Genomic DNA, 23,586 nt, shown 5'->3' with positions numbered 1-23,586 from the left:
TGCCACCAGTATAGCAGGCAGCGTGGAAGCTGCATTGGGGACTCGAACCGTGGAGCATGTGCTGCAGAAATAAGCTTCTAATTGACAGTATCACAAAAGCCTGGGCCTCTGGGCAGGAGAACGCTCACATCGGTTAAACAGGTAGCCTTTGGGCCTGGCTTAACCGGTGATCAAAATGAAGCCTTTTGAGGATCAATTCTATGACCAAAGGCTCTTTCTGATTCATATCAACTCATGGTACCAGCATTCAAGACAAGTCTAGGTGAATACATGTCATGGTTTGCTTTAATCCCCCAAGACAATCACAGTTCGATTTGGACCATACTGTCTGGGACCCAGGGAATTTGCACGTTGCTATGGTCTGGTTGGCATGGTGACATAAGATATGATGCAAATATGCATCTTGCAGAAGAAATTGTTTTAGAGTGGAATGACTAGACATATCTGATGACGATGGTGACAGAACACTTCATCAAATATTATTGACCGGCCCCTCCCATAGACTTAACGTTACCCTGGTTTACGTGATGACGCAAGATGTATATGAGCGCAAGCGGCGGGATCGTTCTCTCTTTTTACCGCCATAAGAGCGGAGTCTTTTGCTTTGGGACCGCTTCACTGCGTAGATCCACCTAGTCAAGCCGCCAGCTAAAGGTAAGAGAATGACTTGAAATCACCTTAGCTTGGTCTTTAGCAATACAACAAAGTGGCGCATATATATATATTGTACTCTTAGATGGGTAAGAATGTGGGGTTGTTCTTATCGTCTTGAACTAAATATTTGTGTGGATGTAGTCGGGAAGAATAGGACGTTAGCTTGTCAGCTAACTAAGTCGGATGGCTAGTAGCAGCCATTGAGAGACGAGAGGCTCCACCATGATGCGCTAGCTCGCTAACGTTACATGCACGATGACGAAAATGGCTAATTTTCCGCCCTTTCGAGATGTTGTATTGGAAATACAAACGCCATAACGTTAGTGACAAATCATCAGAATTTGCATCATTCAGTTATTGGTTTTATCGGATGTCGTGTCTTTTTTAATTTAGACTTGACCTTATTTATTGACTAGCCTTATGGAGGGTAGTTAAGTGATGGGACGGAGATGTGGTGGGTACAAGTTTTTGTGTCTGATCACTGTTCGAGCTATATCGCTAACTAGCAGGCTACACACTAAAATGGGACGTATGTCTCCGTCTTTTCACCTGACTTTTGACATGTTTGTAGTTGGCTGGCTAATTTCGATAGCCACATAGCTAGCTAACGGTTCTCTTATTTTGGTCTGTAATATTATGAGGGTTCCAATATTTGCCCAGCAGGTCACGTTGCCAATCAAATATGGACTGTCACTTGAGTACTTGCCCAATAAAAGTGCGTATGCCAAACTAACATTAGCTAGGTAGCTGTAACTAGCTAACGTTAATTGACTTGCTGGCGAAGTAGTTAGCTAGCTGAAAACATGCACAACCAGTTAGCTAACGTTACCGCAAATGTATCCATTATAGTGCATGTGGTATTTATCTAGCTAGATTCCACGGAATTGTTTAATTTGTACGTTTCAGTGGTATGTTAGTTAAATGCATATGCTGCTTTACAGCTAGCTAGCTGGCCGGCTTTCTTTGTGGGTGAGAGCCATTTGCTCATAGCTTGCCTTGAGCATGCAACACGTGGTCGCTGGGTTTGAAAGGCTCGTTGAAGGGATGTATGTGTAACTACCATTGGGGGATATCAGTCACTGAAGATCTGCTATTTTCACTTTTAGTGAAATGCATTGAATTACACTCATACAATAACAATGTTTCAACACATCTAAAGCTGCCTTTGTTTCTCCCCAATGCTTATCAATGCAACATAACTAGAAATGATTCGTTAGACATTCTAGCCACAGTTTAAGATACAATCTAGCTATAGGCAAAAGCTATTTTTGACTTCAACATCCTACCTGGCTGTGATTTGTATGGTTAACTTTTGTTAAGAAATGAGGATGAACCAACTATTGTCGCAACTTGTAGAATGGATATTGGTCCTGATGACTCCTGCTAAAGCGACATTACATTTTTTGTTTGCGAGAAAAAGGCCCTAATGGTATAAGTCAGAATTATTATTTATTTTTTAATTGAACCGTTTATTATCGTGCTGTGGATGATGGCTGTTCCGGTATTGCTGTTTGAACGTCTCAGATGTTTTGTCTTTTGTCATTTTGTGTTTGGAGGCAGTCATCTGCTACTCATTAACACATGGCATTTATATGACCCCATCAATTTGAGTACTAATGACCCCTTTGTGAAACTGGCATGTAGAGTTTAGGTAATCAATTGATTGAAAGGTATTCCTGGAACTGTTGGGAAACAAAACTCGCTGACAGTGTTGGAAGCTACTCTTAAAATAGTTGCCCATGCTATCAATTACTTAACATTTGAAGTTTACTTCAAAATGCTAAGTTACTAGTTGAACAAAAAAAAAATATATATATATATATATATATACACCTGTACAGTTTAGGTCCCATGTTTAATGAGCTGAAATAAGAATATCCCAGAAATTGTCCATACACACGAAGCTTATTTCACTCAAATACACTGATTTGTTTACATCCCTGTTAGTAAGCATTTCTCCTTTGCCTATATTTTTATCTATTTAGCTATGCTAGACAGTTAATAACACATTCTTATTTACAATGACTGCCTAGGAACAGTGGGTTAACTGTCTTGTTCAGGGGCAGAACCACCAGTTGTCTTTACCTTGTCAGCTCAGGGATTTGCTCTTGCAACCTTTCGGTTACTGGCCCAACGCTTTGGCCACCTGCTGCCCCAGGTAGCCTAGATAATCCATCCACCTGACAGGTGTCTTGTCAAGAAGCTGATTAAATGCTGGGGACAATAAAATGCCACTAAAATGTGCAGTTTTGTCACACAACACAATGCTATAGATGTCTGAAGTTGAGGGGGTGTGCAATTGGCATGCTGCAGGAATGTCCACCAGAGCTGTTGCCAGAATTGAATGTTAATTTCTCTACCTTAAGCCACCTCATGGTCATTTTTAAAGAATTTGGAAGTATGTCCACCCAGCCTCAAAACAGCAGACCATGTGTAACCAGGCCAGTCCAGGACCTCCACATCTGGCTTCTTCACCTTCAGGATTGGATGAGACCTGGGCAGCTGATGAAACGGAGTAATTCTGTCTGTAACAAATCCTTTTAGTGGGGGACAAACTCAATCTGATTGTCTGGGCTTGGCTCACCAGTGGGTGGGCATAAGCCCACACATGGCTGCACCCCTGCCCAATCATGTGAAATCCATAGATTAGGGCCTAATAATGTATTTCAATTGACTGATTTCCTTATGAACTGTAACAAAATCGTTAATTGTTTCGTTTTTGTTCAGTATACATGTAGTTCACTATTCCCCAACAGTATCTTGAGTTATGATTCTAGTCCCCTCTGACAGTGGTTCGTTCTTTACACGTCGATGTATCAACATGCCTAAAGCATTAAAGGGATGCCTCGTTGACTGTTTGATGCAGTTTGGATCGTCCTAAATCTATTTCATCAAAGGAAATCCACTTTATCAATGTCAGACTGAAATGCAGTCATTGTGTCTGTATTTGAGTGGTGCTGTTGCTTTTCTCGAGCTTTTTATGGCTATTAAGAGCTCTCGCATTGGCTATTGGAGGGGACTGTTTGATCTGTTCGCTGGCCAGACGTCGTCATGTGAATCTCATGGTGTTTTACAGGTCGATCCAAACGGTGTTGGTTCACATTTTCAAAAATATAATTACGGTAGTGCAGTGTGCCGTTTTGGAATTTCAATGACCAAAGTTTTGGCCTGGAATTATCCTCTTTTTTTGGTCCCTCTGCCCGGTAATCTCCCTTTCAGCTGCTTAACATTTGATTTTTGGACAGCTTTTCAGTTGGCCTATTTAAACTGCGCAGGTGAGTGGTGGGCAGCCTGTGCGCTTCTTAACCAATGGGCACAGGCCATTAGGAAGGTGAGGGAGAGAAGAGGAGCTGCTGGAAGATGGAGACAGTTGTGCATTTCAGACATTGCAGGCCAGGTCTACGTCAGCACTGTTAAACTGTTGCTAAGTTTCCCTGACACTTATTAATTTTGTTGCATTTTTCTCCCAACCAAGCCAGTAAGCCTTCTATACTGATTTATCGCACAACAGCAAATTTGGCACGATAACATGTGATTTCCCCATACTTCACTCTCTAAGTACAGAGAAGGTTATCTAGTAAACATTGGAGGGGACATTTTTCTCTCAAGTATCTTTCAATTGAGAGGCTTTGATTGAGCTGCATGCAAATCTCTGCTGGAGACAGAGCTTGCCCAATAGAATATTGTTTGAATTTGTTTTCACTCATTCCATGGATCCAGAAATTATGTCTACCTGGCAGCTATTAAGATGTGGTATAATTTTGTAATTTGTCGAGTTCACCACATTTTGGGGATACCAGCCACTTCCTATTTAACTAACCACTTTTTTTAAGTTGAAGACCACCGTCAACCTAATACCACAGTGGTAAGGAGAACCCTCAAGCAAATCATCACCTAATGCCTTATGTCTTTGGAGGTTCGGTCACTGCTGTGGTTGCATCACACTGGTGTGAGGTAAAGCTGATCTGGCTCTTGTGTTTCTCCATGTGTACTAACCCTGTGGTAAACATTCTCCCCCGGGGGGGGGTCTGGAGCCTAATTCAATGCCTGATGTGACTAATGGCTTTTAATTGTCAAACTTCATGTGATGGCTTCTATAACAGCCTGTATGGTCAAAGTGCAAGTCTGAGTGGGTCCAGCTGTGTACCTCTTCAATTGTGTTAAGGGTCACTGGTCCTGTGTGGAAGTCCTGTTGGACTACTAGCTGCGGCCTCTGCTCTCTCCTCCATGCCAGGAGGTTTATAGGGGGGGGGGGGGGGGTACACACACGTCAAAACAGGGCCTTGCTTTGGTGCTGTTATCAGATGGCAGCCCCAGTGTCACCGGCATCCAAAGCCCCAACCCATGGCACACTGCGGAGCACAGATTATCTCTGCCCAAACCAAATGAGATGGGCAAGAGGTTAAGATATGTAGGGCGATTTAACTAAGGCTTATGTTACTTAATGCCTCAGCACAGCTAACGGGGCTGTCAGTGAGCTGGGCGCTTGGGAGTTCTTTCATGCACATTTCACGAACCAACATGACAGGGAGCCAAAAGCAGCCCTTTTTTGTTTTCATCTGGGAGTGGGAGGAGAAACTGGGGTAGGATTACGGTTGGTGGCCATTTTGCTCTAAGCAAGCAGAGTGCTTGGAATCAGATGTTCAGCCCTCCTGTGGGTGCTCTAGTTTACAAGCTCCTAATGTCAGTTTGCTACACACTGGGACAGATGTCCTCAACTGTATTGAATTTAAGGGTATGATATTTGCCTGTTGTAAACCTTCCATCAAACAAGACGATGTAATGCTAGTCTTGTAAATAAGTCATTAGGGCCTATTTCAATAAATAATCTATTCCAAGAAGCCCTTTTGTTTATTGAACATATTTATTTCCTGCTGTGAATTAACAATTGTGTCAAAAGTAGCATGTATCATACATTGTCTAACTCTCTTCCCTTCCCTCCAGCAGCATCACTCGAGACTTGGCTAAGATGGCAGACATGGACAAGTAAGTGCATCCTCTCCGTTTGATTGGCTGTGCAGCCTGAGTTCTGTGCAGCAAGGAAAGACACTTATTGCACAAGTGTCCTATACTAAAACAATCCCACCTCTGCATCGTTACCTAGGGCCTTATCAATTCAGATTGATTTCTTTACATATCTTGGTGTTAGCCTTTAAGTCCAATGTTCGTCTAGCCGAAAGGCTGATTAGCTGTGTTTGTTTGTCACACACACAATGGTAGTTCGCAAAACAAGTACCCACTGGATTGGTGGCAATAATAATATAGTTCTGCCAGGTCAGCATATGCTACTTTGTGATTAGCATGTAATTTAGAATATTCTTGGGGAAGCCTTTCCCTGTATACTAGAGTACTTTTAATAATCATCATTGCTAACAGCTACAAAGTGGTAGATGCGTCAACCGCACATACTGAGAAGGGAAATTCTCATTGCCTTTAAGAAAGTTCAGATGCGTTCTGTTCATGTCTTGTGATAAACTTCTGCAAATTAATTTTCAATTAATTTAGTTGATTCCCAACCCATTTAAATAAATGTTTGGATTTTGGTGATTTCCCATTATGTCTGCAGCCAAGCAGTCTGATTTGTTCACCCAAGACATCCATGTACCAAAAACTATTTGGATAATGGCACATGAGTGTTGGGTGAAATCATGACATGAGTCCAATGCACATACAGTTTAGGAATGTCATTATCAATTTGGCTTCTAGTAGCCGTCAAATATTAGACACTGGTGGGTGTAAATATCAAGCGTCTGAGTAGTGTTTACATTTTAGAGCACAGTTAATATTAATAACATGGGGGGTCCTGATCCTAGATCAGCACTCTTACTCTGAGATCCTTGGTCCATACGTCCGCAGAGCTGAGTCAGTCCTCTTCCCCTGGTATCTGATGCAGAGGAGGATGGCCAGCTGTCGATCTGACTGCGGAGACGTTTCCTCGCTGGGCTGTGGCTCGATGTGGATGTTTACTCAGCCTGGGCTGCTTGGGATGCCATGGCTGGGCTTGGGTTACGCCGGCTCCCTCCAGCCACTCAAAACACCTCCCTGAGTTTGAGTAATGGGCCTTGACTTTGGTCCAGCCACAGGGAACAGGCAGACAGTCAACTGTTTATCCCTTCATCTGCCTTATTATATACAGTCCTGACTGACTGCAGGAGTCTCTGGGTGAAGTTTCCCTATGTACAGGTCTAGCATCAACTTCCCCTCACCCAATCTTAACCTTAGCTTCTTTCGGATTGTCCCACCACGACAACATCCGGTGAAATTGCAGAGCGCCAAATTCATATTAAATTACTATAAATATTTAACTTTCATAAAATCACAAGTGCAATACGTCAAAATAAAGCTTAACTTGTTGTTAATCCAGCCACCATGTCGGATTTTTACAAAAAGGCTTTACGGCGAAAGTAAACCATTCGATTATCCGAGGACAGCGCCCCGCATACCAACACATGAAAAACATTTCAGGCAGGTGCGACAAGTCAGAAATAACGATATAATTCATGCCTTACCTTTGAAGATCTTCTGTTGGCACTCCAAAATGCCCCAGAAACATCACAAATGGTCCTTTTTGTTTGATAATGTCCTTCTTTGTATCCCCAAAATGTGCATTTGATTCAGAAGTACACAGGTTCCAGCTCGCCCAACATGACTACACATGATCTAATAAATTACCTGTAATCTTGGTCCAAACATTTCAAACAACTTTCCTAATCCAACCTTTGATATCCAAAAACGTAAATAATTGATCACATTTAAGACAGAATATAGTGTGTTCAATAGCGGATAAAAACAATGTGGGGTGAGCTCCAGTTCACGGTTGTCACACGAGTCCACTTGGCTTGACACTCACAATGAACAGCCCTACTTCATTTCTCAGAAGAAAAACATCAACCAATTTCTATAGACTGTTGACATCTAGTGGAAGCCATAGAAACTGCAACCAGTTCCTCATAAATATAGTTTCCTATAGAAAACCAATTGAAAACAGTGACCCAAATTTTTCCCTGGTGGTTTGTCCTTTGGGTTTCGCCTGCCAAATAAGTTCTGTTATCGACACAGACATAAATTAAGAGTTTTCTAAAACTTACAATTGGTAGATTAAGATAATTTTATGTCCTAGCTTCTGGGCCTGAGAACATGCAGTTTACTTTGGGCATGCTTTTCACCCGGACGTGAAAATACTGCCCCCTATCACAATGAAGTTAACCACTAGTGGGGGGAGAAATGCAAAACTGACCCAAGATCAGTGTCTAGGGGTAGCATCACCCTATTTTACCCCATGACTAACTGCAGGGCGGATGCTAGCATTGTAGCCTGACGCCACATGTTTGACATTATGTTGATCAGGGGCTTATTCAGATAGAAATGTAGTTCTTTTTGCACTGGTTCGGAACCTGGTTCATTGATCAGTATGAACGGTGTTTAAATCCAGTGTTAGATTAAACTTCAGTGAGGCGGGGGAGCAGTATACCCTTTGTGCTGTGTCCCTGTTCACTCTCTGGGAACATTGCCTCCTCGTCTGTCAGAGGTACTGTGTGGAGGCCTCTATGTATTGTCTGACACACCCCTCCTTTTGTATCGAAGTAATTATTAGAGTTGAGTTTCCCTATTCTACACAATCGATATAATCACATACCATCTAAACAGTACATTGCTTTTTAAAAGTCCATTCCTGAATAAGCTCCAGGTGTCTGTTTTGACATTCTTTCTGTGTGCAGTAAGGACCAGGCTGAGCTGGACCCGGCAGATTTGGAGGACGTGGAGGATGTGGAAGAGGAGGAGACTGGAGAGGACGTCAACAGCAAAGGTAAGGCTCAGCACTACCCGCCGAGGAAGCGACTGGGATTGTTAAACGTTAATGTCTGTGCCCACCGTGGATTTGACTTCAAAATCTGAATCAGTTTGACATGAGTGTCATGAACCTCTGCTTGCTGGTCAGTCGTTAATGTTAGGTTGACAGTTGAATTAAAATCCTCTGTGCCCACATTGTCTAGGTTTGAAATCTGAATGTTTTTACCTGTCCACAAATTAAGAATCATGCTTTGTTTATAGAGGTTTAACTGGCAGTCCTTTGTAGACTGAATTAGATGTCTCTCTGCCCCAGGTATTTATAGCCCAGCAATGCTTATCGTCTCCCACCACAGTGATATGTCACAATGATCTCACACACTTGACAGAGGCTTTCATGCGGCCAGAGCCTAACAAATATCCTAACTATCGGCCGATTTTTGTAATGACTTTCGTCATCAGTAGAAACGTCCCTTGTCTAGAACAGATTCAGAACATTTTGCCTTCCCACTCATCCCTGTCCCCGCTCCGCCGCAGCACTTTGAGTTGTCACTCAGCTGAGGAGTTGGCCATTTCGTCCTTAACGGCACCCTATTCCCTCTATAGTGCACTACATTTGACTATAGACCCTGCTCAACAGTAAAGCACTTTAGGGAAATGGGGGGGGGGGGGTATTTTTGGGACAGTCACAGCAGGGCCCTCAAATCCAAGGCGTAAGGAGTTGAAGCGTGGTGTAGGTAAATCAAGGCAGGGGGAGTATACCTGCTGACTGTAAATTATGCAGCGGCCCTCTGCCTTGTCCCATGGGCAAAGCGTTTGTTCTCCGCTTTGGAAATGTCTCTAACAGCTTTAGGAATAAGTTTACTCCTGTTCGGTGGAAGGGAATACTTTGATTATAATGCTCCCTCTATGGGTTCGAGTCGAACCCTAGTCTTCAAGCAGAGGCTCGGACACTCGGACCAACTGACTGTTGATCACTAAGCACATTTTTATCCGTGTCTTTCTCAGAAATGTCATTATTTTGGAACTGGTTCGGGGTTGGTAGAAACAGTATACCCTTTGAGGTCTCCCTGGTTGCTCTCTAGGATCATTGCATCCTAGTTTGTCAGATGTTCTGTGGAGGAAACAGAGCTCTGTGTCAATAGTGTGAAGTGACTTCCTTTCCTTGTGTCCTTTAATTCGTCTGCACCAATCTGAAGAGGCTTGACGGGTGGCAGCGTTTTGGCAGTAGCATTCTTCCACCTGTTCAATACTGTCAGATCAACCTGTTGACCAACAACCCAGCCCTCTATTTGATTTAGATTTATTTATTGTAATTTTGTCTGTCCTGAGTTGACCTGAAAATACTTTGAGTTGCCCCCCCTAGAATTTCTTATGCAGAACTCCCTTTCTTCTTCCGTCAATGTATCTGTTCGTATGTGTCTGATGCTGTGAATGGTTGTCTGTGTCTGATGGTAGTGCCTGGCTTTGTCCGTCTCCCCTCAGCTCGTCAGCTCACCGTGCAGATGATGCAGAACCCACAGATTCTGGCCGCGTTGCAGGAGAGGCTGGACGGCCTGGTGGGCTCGCCGTCAGGATACATGGAGAGGTGAGAACCCCAAACCAGGAGACGCAGGCTTCAGCCATATAGATTCTGGATGGAGACAGTCCTTTTTCAATGGGTGTTCTCAGTTGGATGGACAACAGATTGTCCATCAGAAAACCCCACTCTGTTTTGGGTCCAGTATGTACTCGTCCGAGAAAGTTGATTTGAGGTGACGGACAGTGGCTGAATGCATCTACGATTTCTTCGGTGTTCCTGTGACTGGCCATAGCCTGACTCTGTCCCACTCTGCAGCTCTGGGGGACTAGCCTAGTTATCCAGCCCTGCTTTAGATGTTCAGGCTCCAACTGAAGTTCTTCTCACTGAGGTAGTGGTCTTGTTATTTATATATTATACTTTCAGAACTTCCATTCTTGGCATGCATGCTTTCTCCCTGTACCTGTGTATGTATGTTATGGAGGGGTAACAAGGCCAGTGCTATGTCTTCGGTGCCAGAATGTACCTTGTCCTCTGGTTCTCTCCTCAATTCGCTGGTACATCCCTCTGGCATGTCTGTGGAAAATGAGTACTGGTAGTTTAGGCTGAATCTAACCTACACCCAAAACCTATTTTTGAAGGTGCTGGAGGGAAAACTGAACGTTTCTGCACACTCCGTTGCTCTGATTTAAGGTCGACTGACCAACACTTCAGCGACTATTTATAGTATAGGTTGACAAAATGATGCATTAAAGGTTCATCCTCTAGTTCTCTCATCCTTGGGGTAATCACTTATCTGTGCGTGATTGGGTATGTGAGGTAATGCTTTTCATTCAGGGATTTCCTCAAGGAAGGTTGCCTAGTTACAGTATTCAAAGAAGGCCACTGCTACAGTGATGAGAAGCTGCTGCATTCCCCTTTAAAGCAATGTCCCATAACTGTAGTCCTCTAGGTCTGCTCTGTGCTGGGTTGTCCTTTACTATGCAAATGATTTGGCCATGGTGAGTTGGAGTTGACTCCTTGGCCAATGACTTCACGAAAGAGCTATGGCACACAGACATGATGCCTAGGCACTAGGCTTTCTGGACCCAGTTGTGCACCTCTTGATTTGGTGTTGCAGTGAAATGTGTTTTTAAAAGTGGTCTCTGCATCAGTCTCAAAAACCAGCATCCTAAAATGTGAACCGATGCCCTATGTATCATTCTCGGAGTAGCGTTGCTGATCTAGGATCAGTTCTCCCTGTCCATGTATTCTTATTCCTTATCTAAAAGGCCAAACTGATCCTAAATCAGCACTTACTCAGACGCTTGATACATACCCCTGATCTGACCCAATGCAGATGGTATTATGGCTCCCTCCTTCCACCATTCCACTCGCTTCATATGATGAAACAAATCTGTAGGTTGTCCAATCAAAAACACACTTTTTGACCAATGGGTAACATGTTAATTGTGGTCTTAACCTTGTCTATCATAACCCGTTCAAGTTATTTTAGTTTTTAGGGTGGCCAGAGTTAAGGTGACTAAATCAATGGATGCCCAAGGGTAAAATCAGCTGTGTAAGAATTAAGGCTACATGAGTCCCTAACAGGCTCACCCTCCCATTGAACTGCCATCTTCTCAAATCCACAGGACATAAAACAATGGAGGTAAGATCGATGTTGAGACATGACATGTAGTATTTCAGTAGACTCTTATTTGAAGTTCCTCTTTTTAGAAGGGAAAAACATGATCTACATCACTGAAGTGTCAACAGAGCTCTGAGTACAAAACATTAAGAACACATGCACTTTCCATGACAGCCTGACAAGGTGACACTTGTTGAATCCAATGGAGACAGGGTATGTGTGCCATTCAGAGGCTAAATGGGCAAGGCAAAAGATTTAAGTGCGTTTTAACGGGGTATGGTAGTTGCCAGGTGCACCGGTTTGTCAAGAACTGCAACGCTTCTGGGTTTTTCACACCATTTGTGTATCGGTGATGGTCCACTACCTGAAAGACATCCAACCAACTTGGCGTCAATATGGGTCAGCATCCCTGTGGAACGCTTTCCACACCTGACTTTCTGAACATAATGATATGTTATAGAAAGACCCCACACAAGGATTCAGAACATGAAGAATATTTTGTCTTGGTACAATGTATTTTATAACATAAGGGACATCTTATCACCACCAAAGCATGTTTTCACCCACTCAGGAAAGAGTGGGTGGACACCCTAAAATCTGTGTAGAAACATGCCGTTTTTAAACGGCTCTTGGCATAGGATTCTTGGCCCAATGTCGTACTAAAGCATTGCAGCGCAGGATATTCTGCCATCTTGATTAATGGAAGTGGCTGTGGTTTTTCTGGCCTCAACAGATTAATTGTGCCCTCCTCACAATTGGAGTGTGTGGCTGTGATGAGTGCGCACTTCTGCATTTTTTTGTTTAGTTATTGTGGATCTGGTCCTTTAATGTTTTTTTTTTTTCCTGTCAGTGGATGCCAGTACTTCAGATCTCCTAGCGTCCCCTCAGTGGGGTGCTGTGCCAGAGGGGCTTGGCTGTGGTTGTGTAACGCCAGGGCTGAGGTGACCAGGCCATTACGTAAAACGTTGTTAGTTTTTCCAATGTCAGTGGAAGTAGTCCTCTACTTCCTGGTCTTATGGTTGAATTCCTAGCGGAGGGCACTAGGTCCTGCAGTCATTCTTCCCGGCACTGTGTTGCTCTGCATAAAAGCATCCGTATGCATAGGTCTGCATGCGTAAGTGTTTGTCATTCGCTGATGTTTATTCCCGTTGTCAGAGCTTGAGGCTCCAGTATCCTGTTATATACACCACCATCTTTGGACAGTCAAGATGTACTCTTTTCACAGTGTGGGATTGTGACGTTTTTCTCTCCCCGTGTCCAGCTTACCAAAGGTAGTGAAGAGACGGGTCAACGCCCTAAAGAACCTACAAGTGAAATGTGCCCACATTGAGGCCAAGTTCTACGAAGAGGTCCATGAACTGGAGAGAAAGTACGCCGCTCTCTACCAACCCCTCTTCGACAAGGTAGGAACACCCCTGTTATGTTCCTTGTATCAATATGATCTCCCATTCATTGTACCTTATAACTATGCTGCATTTGACTGGGCACTTTGTGCATGGGTTGTTTTCATTGGTGCACACCTTAGTAAAACGAGCCACTTCTTTTTGGCCAAATCAAGGTAGGTCCCTCCATGTTTCGTCCCAAAACGTTATTTGCTGTGACCGGACTCCGTGGGCGGGGTTTCCAAAGAACATAATTTCCAATTCACACATGCATATTAATTCACTTGTGAAATAGTACAAATGTAAAAACCCACCAAATTGTTCTTATTAATGAATACACCCCAGTATTCTCAATCTAGTGTTGATCAGTCACTCCTCTGCCCATGTGTAGTTCCTGCTGCTGCCTATCCAATGCTGACAGACTGTAGCTTTTACCCCGTCCCCTCTTTGGAGCGGACTGGGATTTAGCAGAATCCTCTGACTAAAGAGCTGCAGCCAAGGGATGCAGATGGAGCTGAGAAAATGGGGTGGGGTCAAGCTGGGATGCTCACACATGCAGACGGCATGACCAAACTGCTGTCTTGCGTAAATAATGCGCTGGCTTGGCACCTCAGCCCCTAGTCCATTATCTTGTTTTAAACACATGACTGTTCTGGGCTTTTTGTTAAATGTTTTGCTCTGGCCTCCTGGCTGTTGGCTTTACAGGGACTGACTGTTTTCCTCCCCCTCTCTCCCTCCAGCGAAGTGACATAGTTAAAGCAGCCTATGAGCCCACAGAGGAGGAGTGTGAGTGGAAGGCTGATGAGGAGGAAGAGTTGACAGTAAGTAAGCAGGTACAGGTGACTCCATGCCTGCATGTCTTATCTAACCTGGGGACTTCTACTGTGGTGCTAACCTGGGGACCTATACTGTCTGGTGCCTCAGCTGGTCTTATTAATCTAACCTGGGGACCTATACTGTCTGGTGCCTCAGCGGGTCTTATTAAGCTAACCTGGGGACCTCTACTGTCTGGTGCCTCAGCGGGTCTTATTAAGCTAACCTGGGGACCTCTACTGTCTGGTGCCTCAGCAGGTCTTATTAATCTAACCTGGGGACCTATACTGTCTGGTGCCTCAGCGGGTCTTATTAATCTAACCTGGGGACCTCTACTGTCTGGTGCCTCAGCTGGTCTTATTAATCTAACCTGGGGACCTCTACTGTCTGGTGCCTCAGCAGGTCTTATTAATCTAACCTGGGGACCTCTACTGTCTGGTGCCTCAGCAGGTCTTATTAATCTAACCTGGGGACCTCTACCTGTCTGGTTCCTCAGCAGGTCTTATTAATCTAACCTGGGGACCTCTACCTGTCTGGTGCCTCAGCAGGTCTTATTAATCTAACCTGGGGACCTCTACTGTCTGGTGCCTCAGCAGGTCTTATCAATCTAACCTGGGGACCTCTACTGTCTGGTGCTAACCTGGGGACCTCTACTGTCTGGTGCCTCAGCGGGTCTTATCAATCTAACCTGGGGACCTCTACTGTCTGGTGCTAACCTGGGGACCTCTACTGTCTGGTGCCTCAGCGGGTCTTATTAAGCTAACCTGGGGACCTCTACTGTCTGGTGCCTCAGCAGGTCTTATCAATCTAACCTGGGGACCTCTACTGTCTGGTGCCTCAGCAGGTCTTATCAATCTAACCTGGGGACCTCTACTGTCTGGTGCCTCAGCAGGTCTTATCAATCTAACCTGGGGACCTCTACTGTCTGGTGCCTCAGCAGGTGGGGACTTCTACTGTCTGGTTCAGCGGGTCTTATCTAACCTGGGGACCTCTACTGTCTGGTGCCTCAGCGGGCTAACCTGGGGACTTCTACCTGTCTGGTGCCTAGGTCTTATTAATCTAACCTGGGGACTTCTACTGTCTGGTGCCTCAGCAGGTCTTATTAAGCTAACCTGGGGACCTCTACTGTCTGGTGCCTCAGCGGGTCTTATTAAGCTAACCTGGGGACCTCTACTGTCTGGTGCCTCAGCGGGTCTTATCTAACCTGGGGACTTCTACCTATCTGGTGCCTCAGCTGGTCTTATCTAACCTGGGGACCTCTACTGTCTGGTACCTCAGCGGGTCTTATCAATCTAACCTGGGGACGTCTACTGTCTGGTGCCTCAGCGGGTCTTATTAATCTAACCTGGGGACCTCTACTGTCTGGTGCCTCAGCGGGTCTTATTAATCTAACCTGGGGACCTCTACTGTCTGGTGCCTCAGCAGGTCTTATCAATCTAACCTGGGGACCTCTACTGTCTGGTGCCTCAGGGGTCTTACAATCTAACCTGGGGACGTCTACTGTCTGGTGCCTCAGCGGGTCTTATTAATCTAACCTGGGGACCTCTACTGTCTGGTGCCTCAGCGGGTCTTATTAATCTAACCTGGGGACTTCTACTGTCTGGTGCCTCAGCGGGTCTTATTAATCTAACCTGGGGACCTCTACTGTCTGGTGCCTCAGCTGGTCTTATTAATCTAACCTGGGGACCTCTACTGTCTGGTGCCTCAGCAGGTCTTATTAATCTAACCTGGGGACCTCTACTGTCTGGTGCCTCAGCAGGTCTTATTAATCTAACCTGGGGACCTCTACTGTCTGGTGCTAACCTGGGGACCTCTACTGTCTGGTGCCTCAGCAGGTCTTATTAATCTAACCTGGGGACCTCTACTGTCTGGTGCCTCAGCAGGTCTTATTAATCTAACCTGGGGACCTCTACTGTCTGGTGCCTCAGCAGGTCTTATTAATCTAACCTGGGGACCTCTACTGTCTGGTGCCTCAGTGGGTCTTATTAATCTAACCTGGGGACCTCTACTGTCTGGTGCCTCAGCAGGTCTTATTAATCTAACCTGGGGACCTCTACTGTCTGGTGCCTCAGCAGGTCTTATTAATCTAACCTGGGGACCTCTACTGTCTGGTGCCTCAGCGGGTCTTATTAATCTAACCTGGGGACCTCTACTGTCTGGTGCCTCAGCTGGTCTTATTAATCTAACCTGGGGACCTCTACTGTCTGGTGCCTCAGCGGGTCTTATTAATCTAACCTGGGGACCTCTACTGTCTGGTGCCTCAGCAGGTCTTATTAATCTAACCTGGGGACCTCTACTGTCTGGTGCCTCAGCAGGTCTTATTAATCTAACCTGGGGACCTCTACTGTCTGGTGCCTCAGCAGGTCTTATTAATCTAACCTGGGGACCTCTACTGTCTGGTGCCTCAGCAGGTCTTATCAATCTAACCTGGGGACCTCTACTGTCTGGTGCCTCAGCGGGTCTTATCTAACCTGGGGACCTCTACTGTCTGGTGCCTCAGCAGGTCTTATTAATCTAACCTGGGGACCTCTACTGTCTGGTGCCTCAGCAGGTCTTATTAATCTAACCTGGGGACCTCTACTGTCTGGTGCCTCAGCAGGTCTTATTAATCTAACCTGGGGACCTCTACTGTCTGGTGCCTCAGCAGGTCTTATTAATCTAACCGGGGGACCTCTACCTGTCTGGTCATGATAACAGGACCAGGAGGGTGTACCCATGATTGACTTATTGGGTTCTGACTGTTTTGGTTCCAGTAATGGTGGATGTGCTAGATGTGCATTATATATAGACTTTTTAGAGGTTTTAACCAGGGACTCATGTATCTTTTCTTTTTATAGGCATCTGTGAAATGGTGCATTAAATCCCTTTGTATCTTCCTCCTGCCTGTTTCTTCCAGGAGGAGATGAAGGAGAAGGCCAAGGTGGAAGAGGAGAAGAAGGATGAGGAGAAGGAGGACCCCAAAGGCGTTCCCGAGTTCTGGCTAACGGTTTTCAAGAACGTCGACCTGCTTAGCGACATGCTGCAGGTAGGCGGGCAGAGTGTTGGAGGGAGTGGAGGACTGTCAGCAGGAAAAGAGACTAGAGAGCAGTAGAGGAAAGTAGGTCAGCAGACAGCTGCTGCTCCCTAAAGATGAGGCTTCATCACCACCTACAGGCTTGATGAGGCAATTTCACCCCTAAAAATAGATGGTGTATACATACAGCACATATACATTATAGTCCTGGACAAGCCCTGAATGAGTTGAAGCAGGTGACTTTGTCCTGGACTACAGCAAGAAGATGCTGTTTTGGGGGGGGGCTGAAGTTGGGAAACACTGATTTTAATTGCCACTCTTATCAGAGCGACTTAGTCTATTTGAGGTAGGTGAGACCACATCACAGGTATTGGAAGTTAAACGTTCCTCAATGAAACGGCTGTCGGCTAAATCGGTGCTCGTAAGAAAAGAGAAGTTGGTGTTGGTGCTAGAAAGAGCAGTACAACGGTAAGGTGTTTCTGTCTAGATACCAGACCAATGTTCAAGCTGCTGTTCATGTTTTACAGGAACATGATGAACCCATCCTCAAGCACTTACAAGATATCAAAGTCAAATTCTCGGACCCTGGCCAGCCCATGGTAGGTCTGTGCACTGCTCTGCTGATGCAGTTCTCTACCGTTCTATCAATCTATTGAAAGCCAATGAATCTTGGGTGTTCCCAATATTAAACTCTTTCTTGCTATTTTTCTCTCTCCAGAGCTTTTCTTTAGAATTCAACTTTGAGCCCAATGAGTTCTTCACAAACACTTTGTTGACAAAAACCTACAAGATGAGGTCTGAGCCTGATGAGAACGACCCCTTCTCCTTCGACGGGCCTGAGATCATGGGCTGCACAGGGTAAGACGCTCCGTCAAACTGCTCCTTGTTGTCCCATAGAGATCCTATTCAATTAGGATTCTTAATCCTACGGCGCATCCTTAGTAAACCCCCTAGTTGCTCATCGTAGCCTCTGGGACAAGGAAGGATGCTAGATCAAACTAGAGATCCAAAGCTGAGAGTCTTGTCCGTGTCTCTTGGTTATTTCAGCTCTGGGACAGTCATTGCAGGCACTAACGTTGTTTGTTTCATGAGGGGTGTAAGGGTCATGTCAGATGGAGTTTATTAAAAATTCTCTCCTTTTAAATTAAAATAAGATACTCAGGTTTATACACCCTTCTGTTGTCTGCTTGTTTGGTCAGTTACAACAGACTACCTTCTATTTTAACACCAAGACATGGGTGAGGAATGACCCGTTTGTCAAAAGAAGTGGTCCTTTCTAACAATGCAGCATGTTGACGGGGTTCTATTAAAACCTTTGGCTTATCTTAACCTTTAGGGCTCAAAGCAACATCTACACTCTAGTCATTGGTTGGCGTGTTTAGTCCTGCGTCTGGTCACCTGGTAACCCTGGTGTCCACCGCTCTCGCCCGCAGTTGTACGATCGACTGGACGAAGGGCAAGAACATCACCCTGAAGACTATCAAGAAGAAGCAGAAGCACAAGGGGCGTGGCACAGTCAGGACGGTCACCAAGACAGTCCCCAACGACTCTTTCTTCAACTTCTTCACCCCGCCTGATGTCCCTGAAAGTGGAGATCTGGTAAGTAATGCTTCCTGTAGTTTAGTGCAGTGCTTGAAGTGGAGGTGAAGTCAGATATTATTTTTTGCCTTAACTCAGTATTTCTCTTTATACGATATCATTTTGCTGGAACTCAAGCAGAACATTGTGGCTGTGTTCCAACTCAACCACTGGTGCAGTGTGGTCTTTCGATTAAAGTTGGTGTGGCCGAATGGTGAGTCTCATAGCTCTGACTGGCGTGCCGGTGACTCTTGCCCCTCTAGGACGAGGACTCTGAGGCTGTCCTCGCCGCTGACTTTGAGATCGGCCACTTCATCCGCGAGCGTATCGTCCCCAGGGCTGTGCTGTACTTCACGGGGAGGCCATCGAGGATGACGATGATGATGTGAGTACCCACCACAGCCTGTGTGTAATGGCCTCATCCCTGTCCTAGACCTCTGAACCAAGCCACTGGCCTTCACATGTGTTCCCCTAACACTGGTGTCCCCTCTTGTTGCAGTACGATGAGGAGGGAGAGGAGGCTGATGACGAGGTAAGGCCTTAGATAGCTAGGTCTCTTCACCTGGTCCTCACTAACCCACTCCTGTTATGGACCTTAGCCATGGTCCTCACTAACCCACTCCTGTTATGGACCTTAGCCATGGTCCTCACTAACCCACTCCTGTTATGGACCTAGCCATGGCCTGTTATGGACCTTAGCCCTCACTAACCCACTCCTGTTATGGACCTTAGCCATGGTCCTCACTAACCCACTCCTGTTATGGACCTTAGCCATGGTCCTCACTAACCCACTCCTGTTATGGACCTTAGCCATGGTCCTTAACCCACTTCTGTTATGGACCTTAGCCATGGTCCTCACTAACCCACTCCTGTTATGGACCTTAGCCATGGTCCTCACTAACCCACTCCTGTTATGGACCTTAGCCATGGTCCTCTGTTATGGACTAACCCACTCCTGTTATGGACCTTAGCCATGGGACTCCTGTTATGGACCTTAGCCATGGTCCTCACTAACCCACTCCTGTTATGGACCTTAGCCATGGTCCTCCTGTTATGGACCTTAGCCATGGTCCCACTAACCCACTCCTGTTATGGACCTTAGCCATGGTCCTCACTAACCCACTCCTGTTATGGACCTTAGCCATGGTCCTCACTAACCCACTCCTGTTATGGACCTTAGCTAGTTTGTCTGTCTCAGTGTTTAAGTTTCCTCTTGTGTTCTCCTAGGAGGGTGAGGAGGAGGGAGAGGAGGAGAATGACCCTGACTATGACCCCAAGGTGGGTGGGAGAGCTTACTGTTGATGTTGTCTTGACCTAATGTGAGACCAATGGTCAGAAGTATCAGATTTCAACATACAGAACAGAATGTGTACCGCTACTCCAAATGCATCATGAACACCAGCCGCCATGATGGATTTTTCTGTCTATATACTACTGCATCCCACGTCGCCTCAGAACACACAGCCTTCGGAACCGTTTCCCTGTCCCCTTGCCTCTAGTGTAAGGGCTGGATTTCCAGGCACACATTAAGCCTTGTCCTGGACTATAAAGCAGTCTACATTTGTGTTTTGGTACACCAAAGTACATTTTATTTCCAGTGGCACGCTGCATTGGCCTTGCAGCACTGCTTTCTTTTGGCGTTGGATTTATGGAATTTATGTTAGATTGACAGAACTGGTAGCAGAAGGTGAATGTTGAACTTTTGTTGCAGATCAAAATGATGCTGCATAACATTTTGCTCAATGACTCTATCGGTGTGATCGAGGTGTTAGTCCAGGACTCGTCTCATTCTGTGTCCTGGAAACTTCTAGAATGAGTGATAGTAAAAAGTGGTATTTCTAAATGGTCTCAAAATATCACTTCAAGAACCTAATCAAATACCCTTTTGTGAGCGTCTGGTCATGGGGAATGTTTTGTCCACATTTTCTTTTCAATGGAATGCCTTGAAAGCATGTTTCTACTTGCTGTCTACATCCTTGCTAAACTGAGACTGCATGGAAATTGAAATCGGATATTAAATCTATTCAGGTTTTGACTTTTAGTGTCATAGCTCTGCATGCCAAAGCTTCATTTGATTTTGTTTGGGTGAATGGGAACAGTACTCCTTCTCTTTGCTGTATAAAGCCTCTTGAATTCTGTATTCTGCCTATTTTTTGCCTTTAATTCATTAATGTTCATCTCCAATCACTTGGCACCTTTTGTCAGCTATACTCTTTAAATTTTTCCTCACTAGGTTTAAGTGATGTCTGTAGAAAATAACCCTCTCCTGGTAGGTACAGCTTGTGAATTGTCAGCTTACCGCACCCCGCCTCCCTCCTGCACCTTTTCATTTTGACACCATTCCTCAATCTCCTTGCACCCCCCCCTTCCACCTGCACTTACAACTAACATAGTGGCTTTTTTCTTTTTCCCTTTAACTGTAGTGGGTGATGCGTTTGAGTTCTCTTCTGTATGTTGAAGCTAGTTAAACTTTCCTCCAATTTGACCCTATTTGTCTTTGTACAAAATATTTTGTGAAACACAATATTTACATTTGTTTGGAGAAGAATAGATTGTTTGCCACACCTGTTTTGTGGATTTTTATGTTTTTGAGTCTTAAGCCATCGCTCTGTTCATTCTCTCATTCTTCACTTTTGTACTCCAGAGACTGTAGTCTACATCTGGAAGGATGCTTGTTAATTGTCTTTCTCCCATTGGACATGCCTGAATTGTTTGCGTGGGGTGAATCCAAACTTCCACTTCAGTTGTATTTTCACTTGGTCTCCCACTGACATCGATGCACGACTAAGTGAAAGTTTGACTACAGTTGAAGTTCAGCTTCACCCCTCTGACCTGGAGAGCTGTTGACCCCTGTAGGTCTGTTTATGGCCCTCTCCCTGCATTGCTGCCAATAGACTTGATTAGTTTTCCCTCCCCTGTGAAAGAAAGGCGTCTGTAGGACATCAGTGGTGCAACCCCCCTCCCATCACTGTTATGAACACTATGGGTTAGTGCATTTACACTATGGAGGTTCTATGCAGCAGTAGTGAAGGCTCTCAAAGTAGTTATTATACATTTTAAAATGTCATTTAAATTTTGAATATACACTCCCATCTCCATTGGTGTCTTGGACCTGAATTTGGGTGGTATGGGTGCCAAGCACATTGCCTTTTATTTCCAGTGGCATACTTTAAGAACATACTAGTATGGATTGTTATTGGGTCCCTGTTCAGGAATCTCTAGCCTAAGTGCCAGGATGGCATTGCCCTATACCCTGTCAATGTTTGTCTCAAATGGACATAGAAAAATGTCTGAAGCATAAACCTGGTGTGTGTGTATGTTCAGTTCTCAGTTCAGCTCTAACGTCCTCTCTTTTGGTCTCTTGCAGAAGGACGCAAATCCCCCAGCCGAGTGCAAGCAGCAGTGAAGGCTGTGGCTTTGAGGATCAACTGCACTGTAACAGCTTCTCAAATAAAACACTTACTTACGCCTTATAATGTTTTGTATTTTTCTTGGTAGAAATAAAAAATAAAGGGTTTCAAGATTTTTGTTACAAAAACCTCCTAATATAATGTGAGCAGTGGCTCGATATGCATAGTATTTTACTAGACCCCCACCCCCCCCTGTACAAATAGTTAGAATGCCACAAACTCCCTGAAAGCATGATCTTGTTTCTCTCACTGCTAAACTAGTTTGGGTTCTTGTGAAGTTTTTGTTGTATTGCTCTTGGACAACAGCTGTGGTTAGTCTGCATTGAGGCAGGTGATGAGAAAGCTAACCTATTCCTTTTCCCTCGCGCTACCAAAGTTACCGGTCAGTTCAGGTTGTGAGTTGGAATTCTTTGTCGTTGTATTAGTGGGCCTCGAGCACGGTCAGAGCAAAACACTGCATTTAGTCATGGCTAATGAAAAACTTTGAATCACTGTGCATATTTGGCCACTCAAGCATGCCATTTAGAGCAGGGAAAGTGGTTATTGGCCACTTGTGGGCTGAATCAGTTGTCAATCTAAACATTCCAGTTTGCAGACTGACAGGCATTGGACGTTTGAATGCTCTCTTGGGATGAATATTACCTCGACTACATGGTCTGATTTGTTAAAGAAACAGAACCATGTGTTAGCTGCTAAATTTAATGAGCCGAGTCTGCAACTTATTGGTTTCTATTAAATACTTAGTGCTCTTTCTGAATTTTAATTTGCGTTAGGGGAGTGTTTTTCCTCCAACACGCAGCTTGGTCTTGTCCAGTCACTCCTTAACATTCCAGATGATTTGACGAGGGACAGTTCCAAGGTTTCGCCAGCAGGGGCCACCCCATGCCCAATCTGCTTTAGGCTCTTGTTAGGCCTACAGTTTACTTGTCTTTTTCTATAGCACTTTGTACTACTTAGTCATGTATCAGTGGTGTCCTCTGGTTGGCTGTCGGTCCAGTAGCCCTTGTGCAAATCGAAGTGAGCAGTACTTTGGAAGTGGCCGTGTCATACATTGCCCTGACGATGCCCTATGGGCTTTCTCCTGCGCCATGAAACATTTCCCTGTAATACATGATTCTCCCAAGTGCATTACTCTTTAATTTGGGAATCCCACTTGACTTGTGTACTCTGATAGCAATAGGTTCGCAACGGGTTCCCTTCCGAGGAAGAAAACGACCAAATTCAGGCTTGTGTTGGCGTGTGGTTGTGGCTTTTGAGCCTTGTAACTCTCGAGGTTAAGCTCGTGCCTGTCTGGTCCCTGAGCATACGGCTAATTTATCACTGTGAAGGAAAGGTGGCAATGAGTTCTGGTAGAAGTCCTGTCTGACCGCCCTCTGTAGCCAACCCCACCCAGCAGGTCACACTGAAGCATGTAAGAGCAATACTTAGTCAGGGAATGGAAATAAAAGGAAGTAGCTTAAGCCCACCCACCCTTTTCCTTTAGTGGAAACAGTCATGTCGGTGTATGTTGGGTGGTGGTGCCCTCGCTGCTGCCGCTAGTGGAGCTCTAGGGAGTAGGAGATTACGTCTGGACTGTTCTAGGGACGACTGGATTCTGTCTGTGACTCCTTGAGCAGCTGTTGTCAAAGCTAAATGCTATGCTACAAATACTAAATGTACTCAATAACTGTATGTATATTCATGAATAAATTGGTTAAACGTGTTTTGCGTTTGTTCCTTGTCTCTGCAGTGTCAACATGAGCTGCTTGATATTTAAACACTGAGCTCTATAACATTTGTGCAGCTCATTGAGGTGACCAGTT

General features: G+C 45.0%; 1 protein-coding gene and 2 non-coding genes across 3 annotated transcripts; all 3 read left to right on the top strand.

Annotated features, from left to right (window-relative positions):
- Positions 1–547: 547 nt before the first annotated feature.
- LOC135515610 (nucleosome assembly protein 1-like 1) lies at positions 548–23,486 on the top strand. The gene is given in 15 exon segments (XM_064939232.1): positions 548–654; positions 5,602–5,640; positions 8,373–8,461; positions 9,928–10,030; positions 12,850–12,991; positions 13,711–13,791; positions 16,680–16,808; positions 17,324–17,395; positions 17,515–17,654; positions 18,230–18,395; positions 18,638–18,725; positions 18,728–18,759; positions 18,874–18,906; positions 19,602–19,652; positions 21,742–23,486. Coding segments are annotated over 14 exon segments (1,182 nt in total). The 5' UTR covers positions 548–654; positions 5,602–5,623; the 3' UTR covers positions 21,781–23,486.
- On the top strand, positions 10,390–10,526 carry LOC135516608 (small nucleolar RNA SNORA57). The gene has a single exon (XR_010451955.1). It is a non-coding gene; the product is annotated as a small nucleolar RNA SNORA57 (small nucleolar RNA).
- Positions 17,727–17,856, top strand: LOC135516620 (small nucleolar RNA SNORA14). Its single transcript, XR_010451966.1, has one exon. It is a non-coding gene; the product is annotated as a small nucleolar RNA SNORA14 (small nucleolar RNA).
- Positions 23,487–23,586: the final 100 nt, after the last annotated feature.

The sequence above is a fragment of the Oncorhynchus masou genome, chromosome 27 (assembly GCF_036934945.1).
Source record: "Oncorhynchus masou masou isolate Uvic2021 chromosome 27, UVic_Omas_1.1, whole genome shotgun sequence".
Lineage (NCBI taxonomy): Eukaryota > Metazoa > Chordata > Actinopteri > Salmoniformes > Salmonidae > Oncorhynchus > Oncorhynchus masou.
This window is presented reverse-complemented; position numbering and strand designations above follow the sequence as displayed.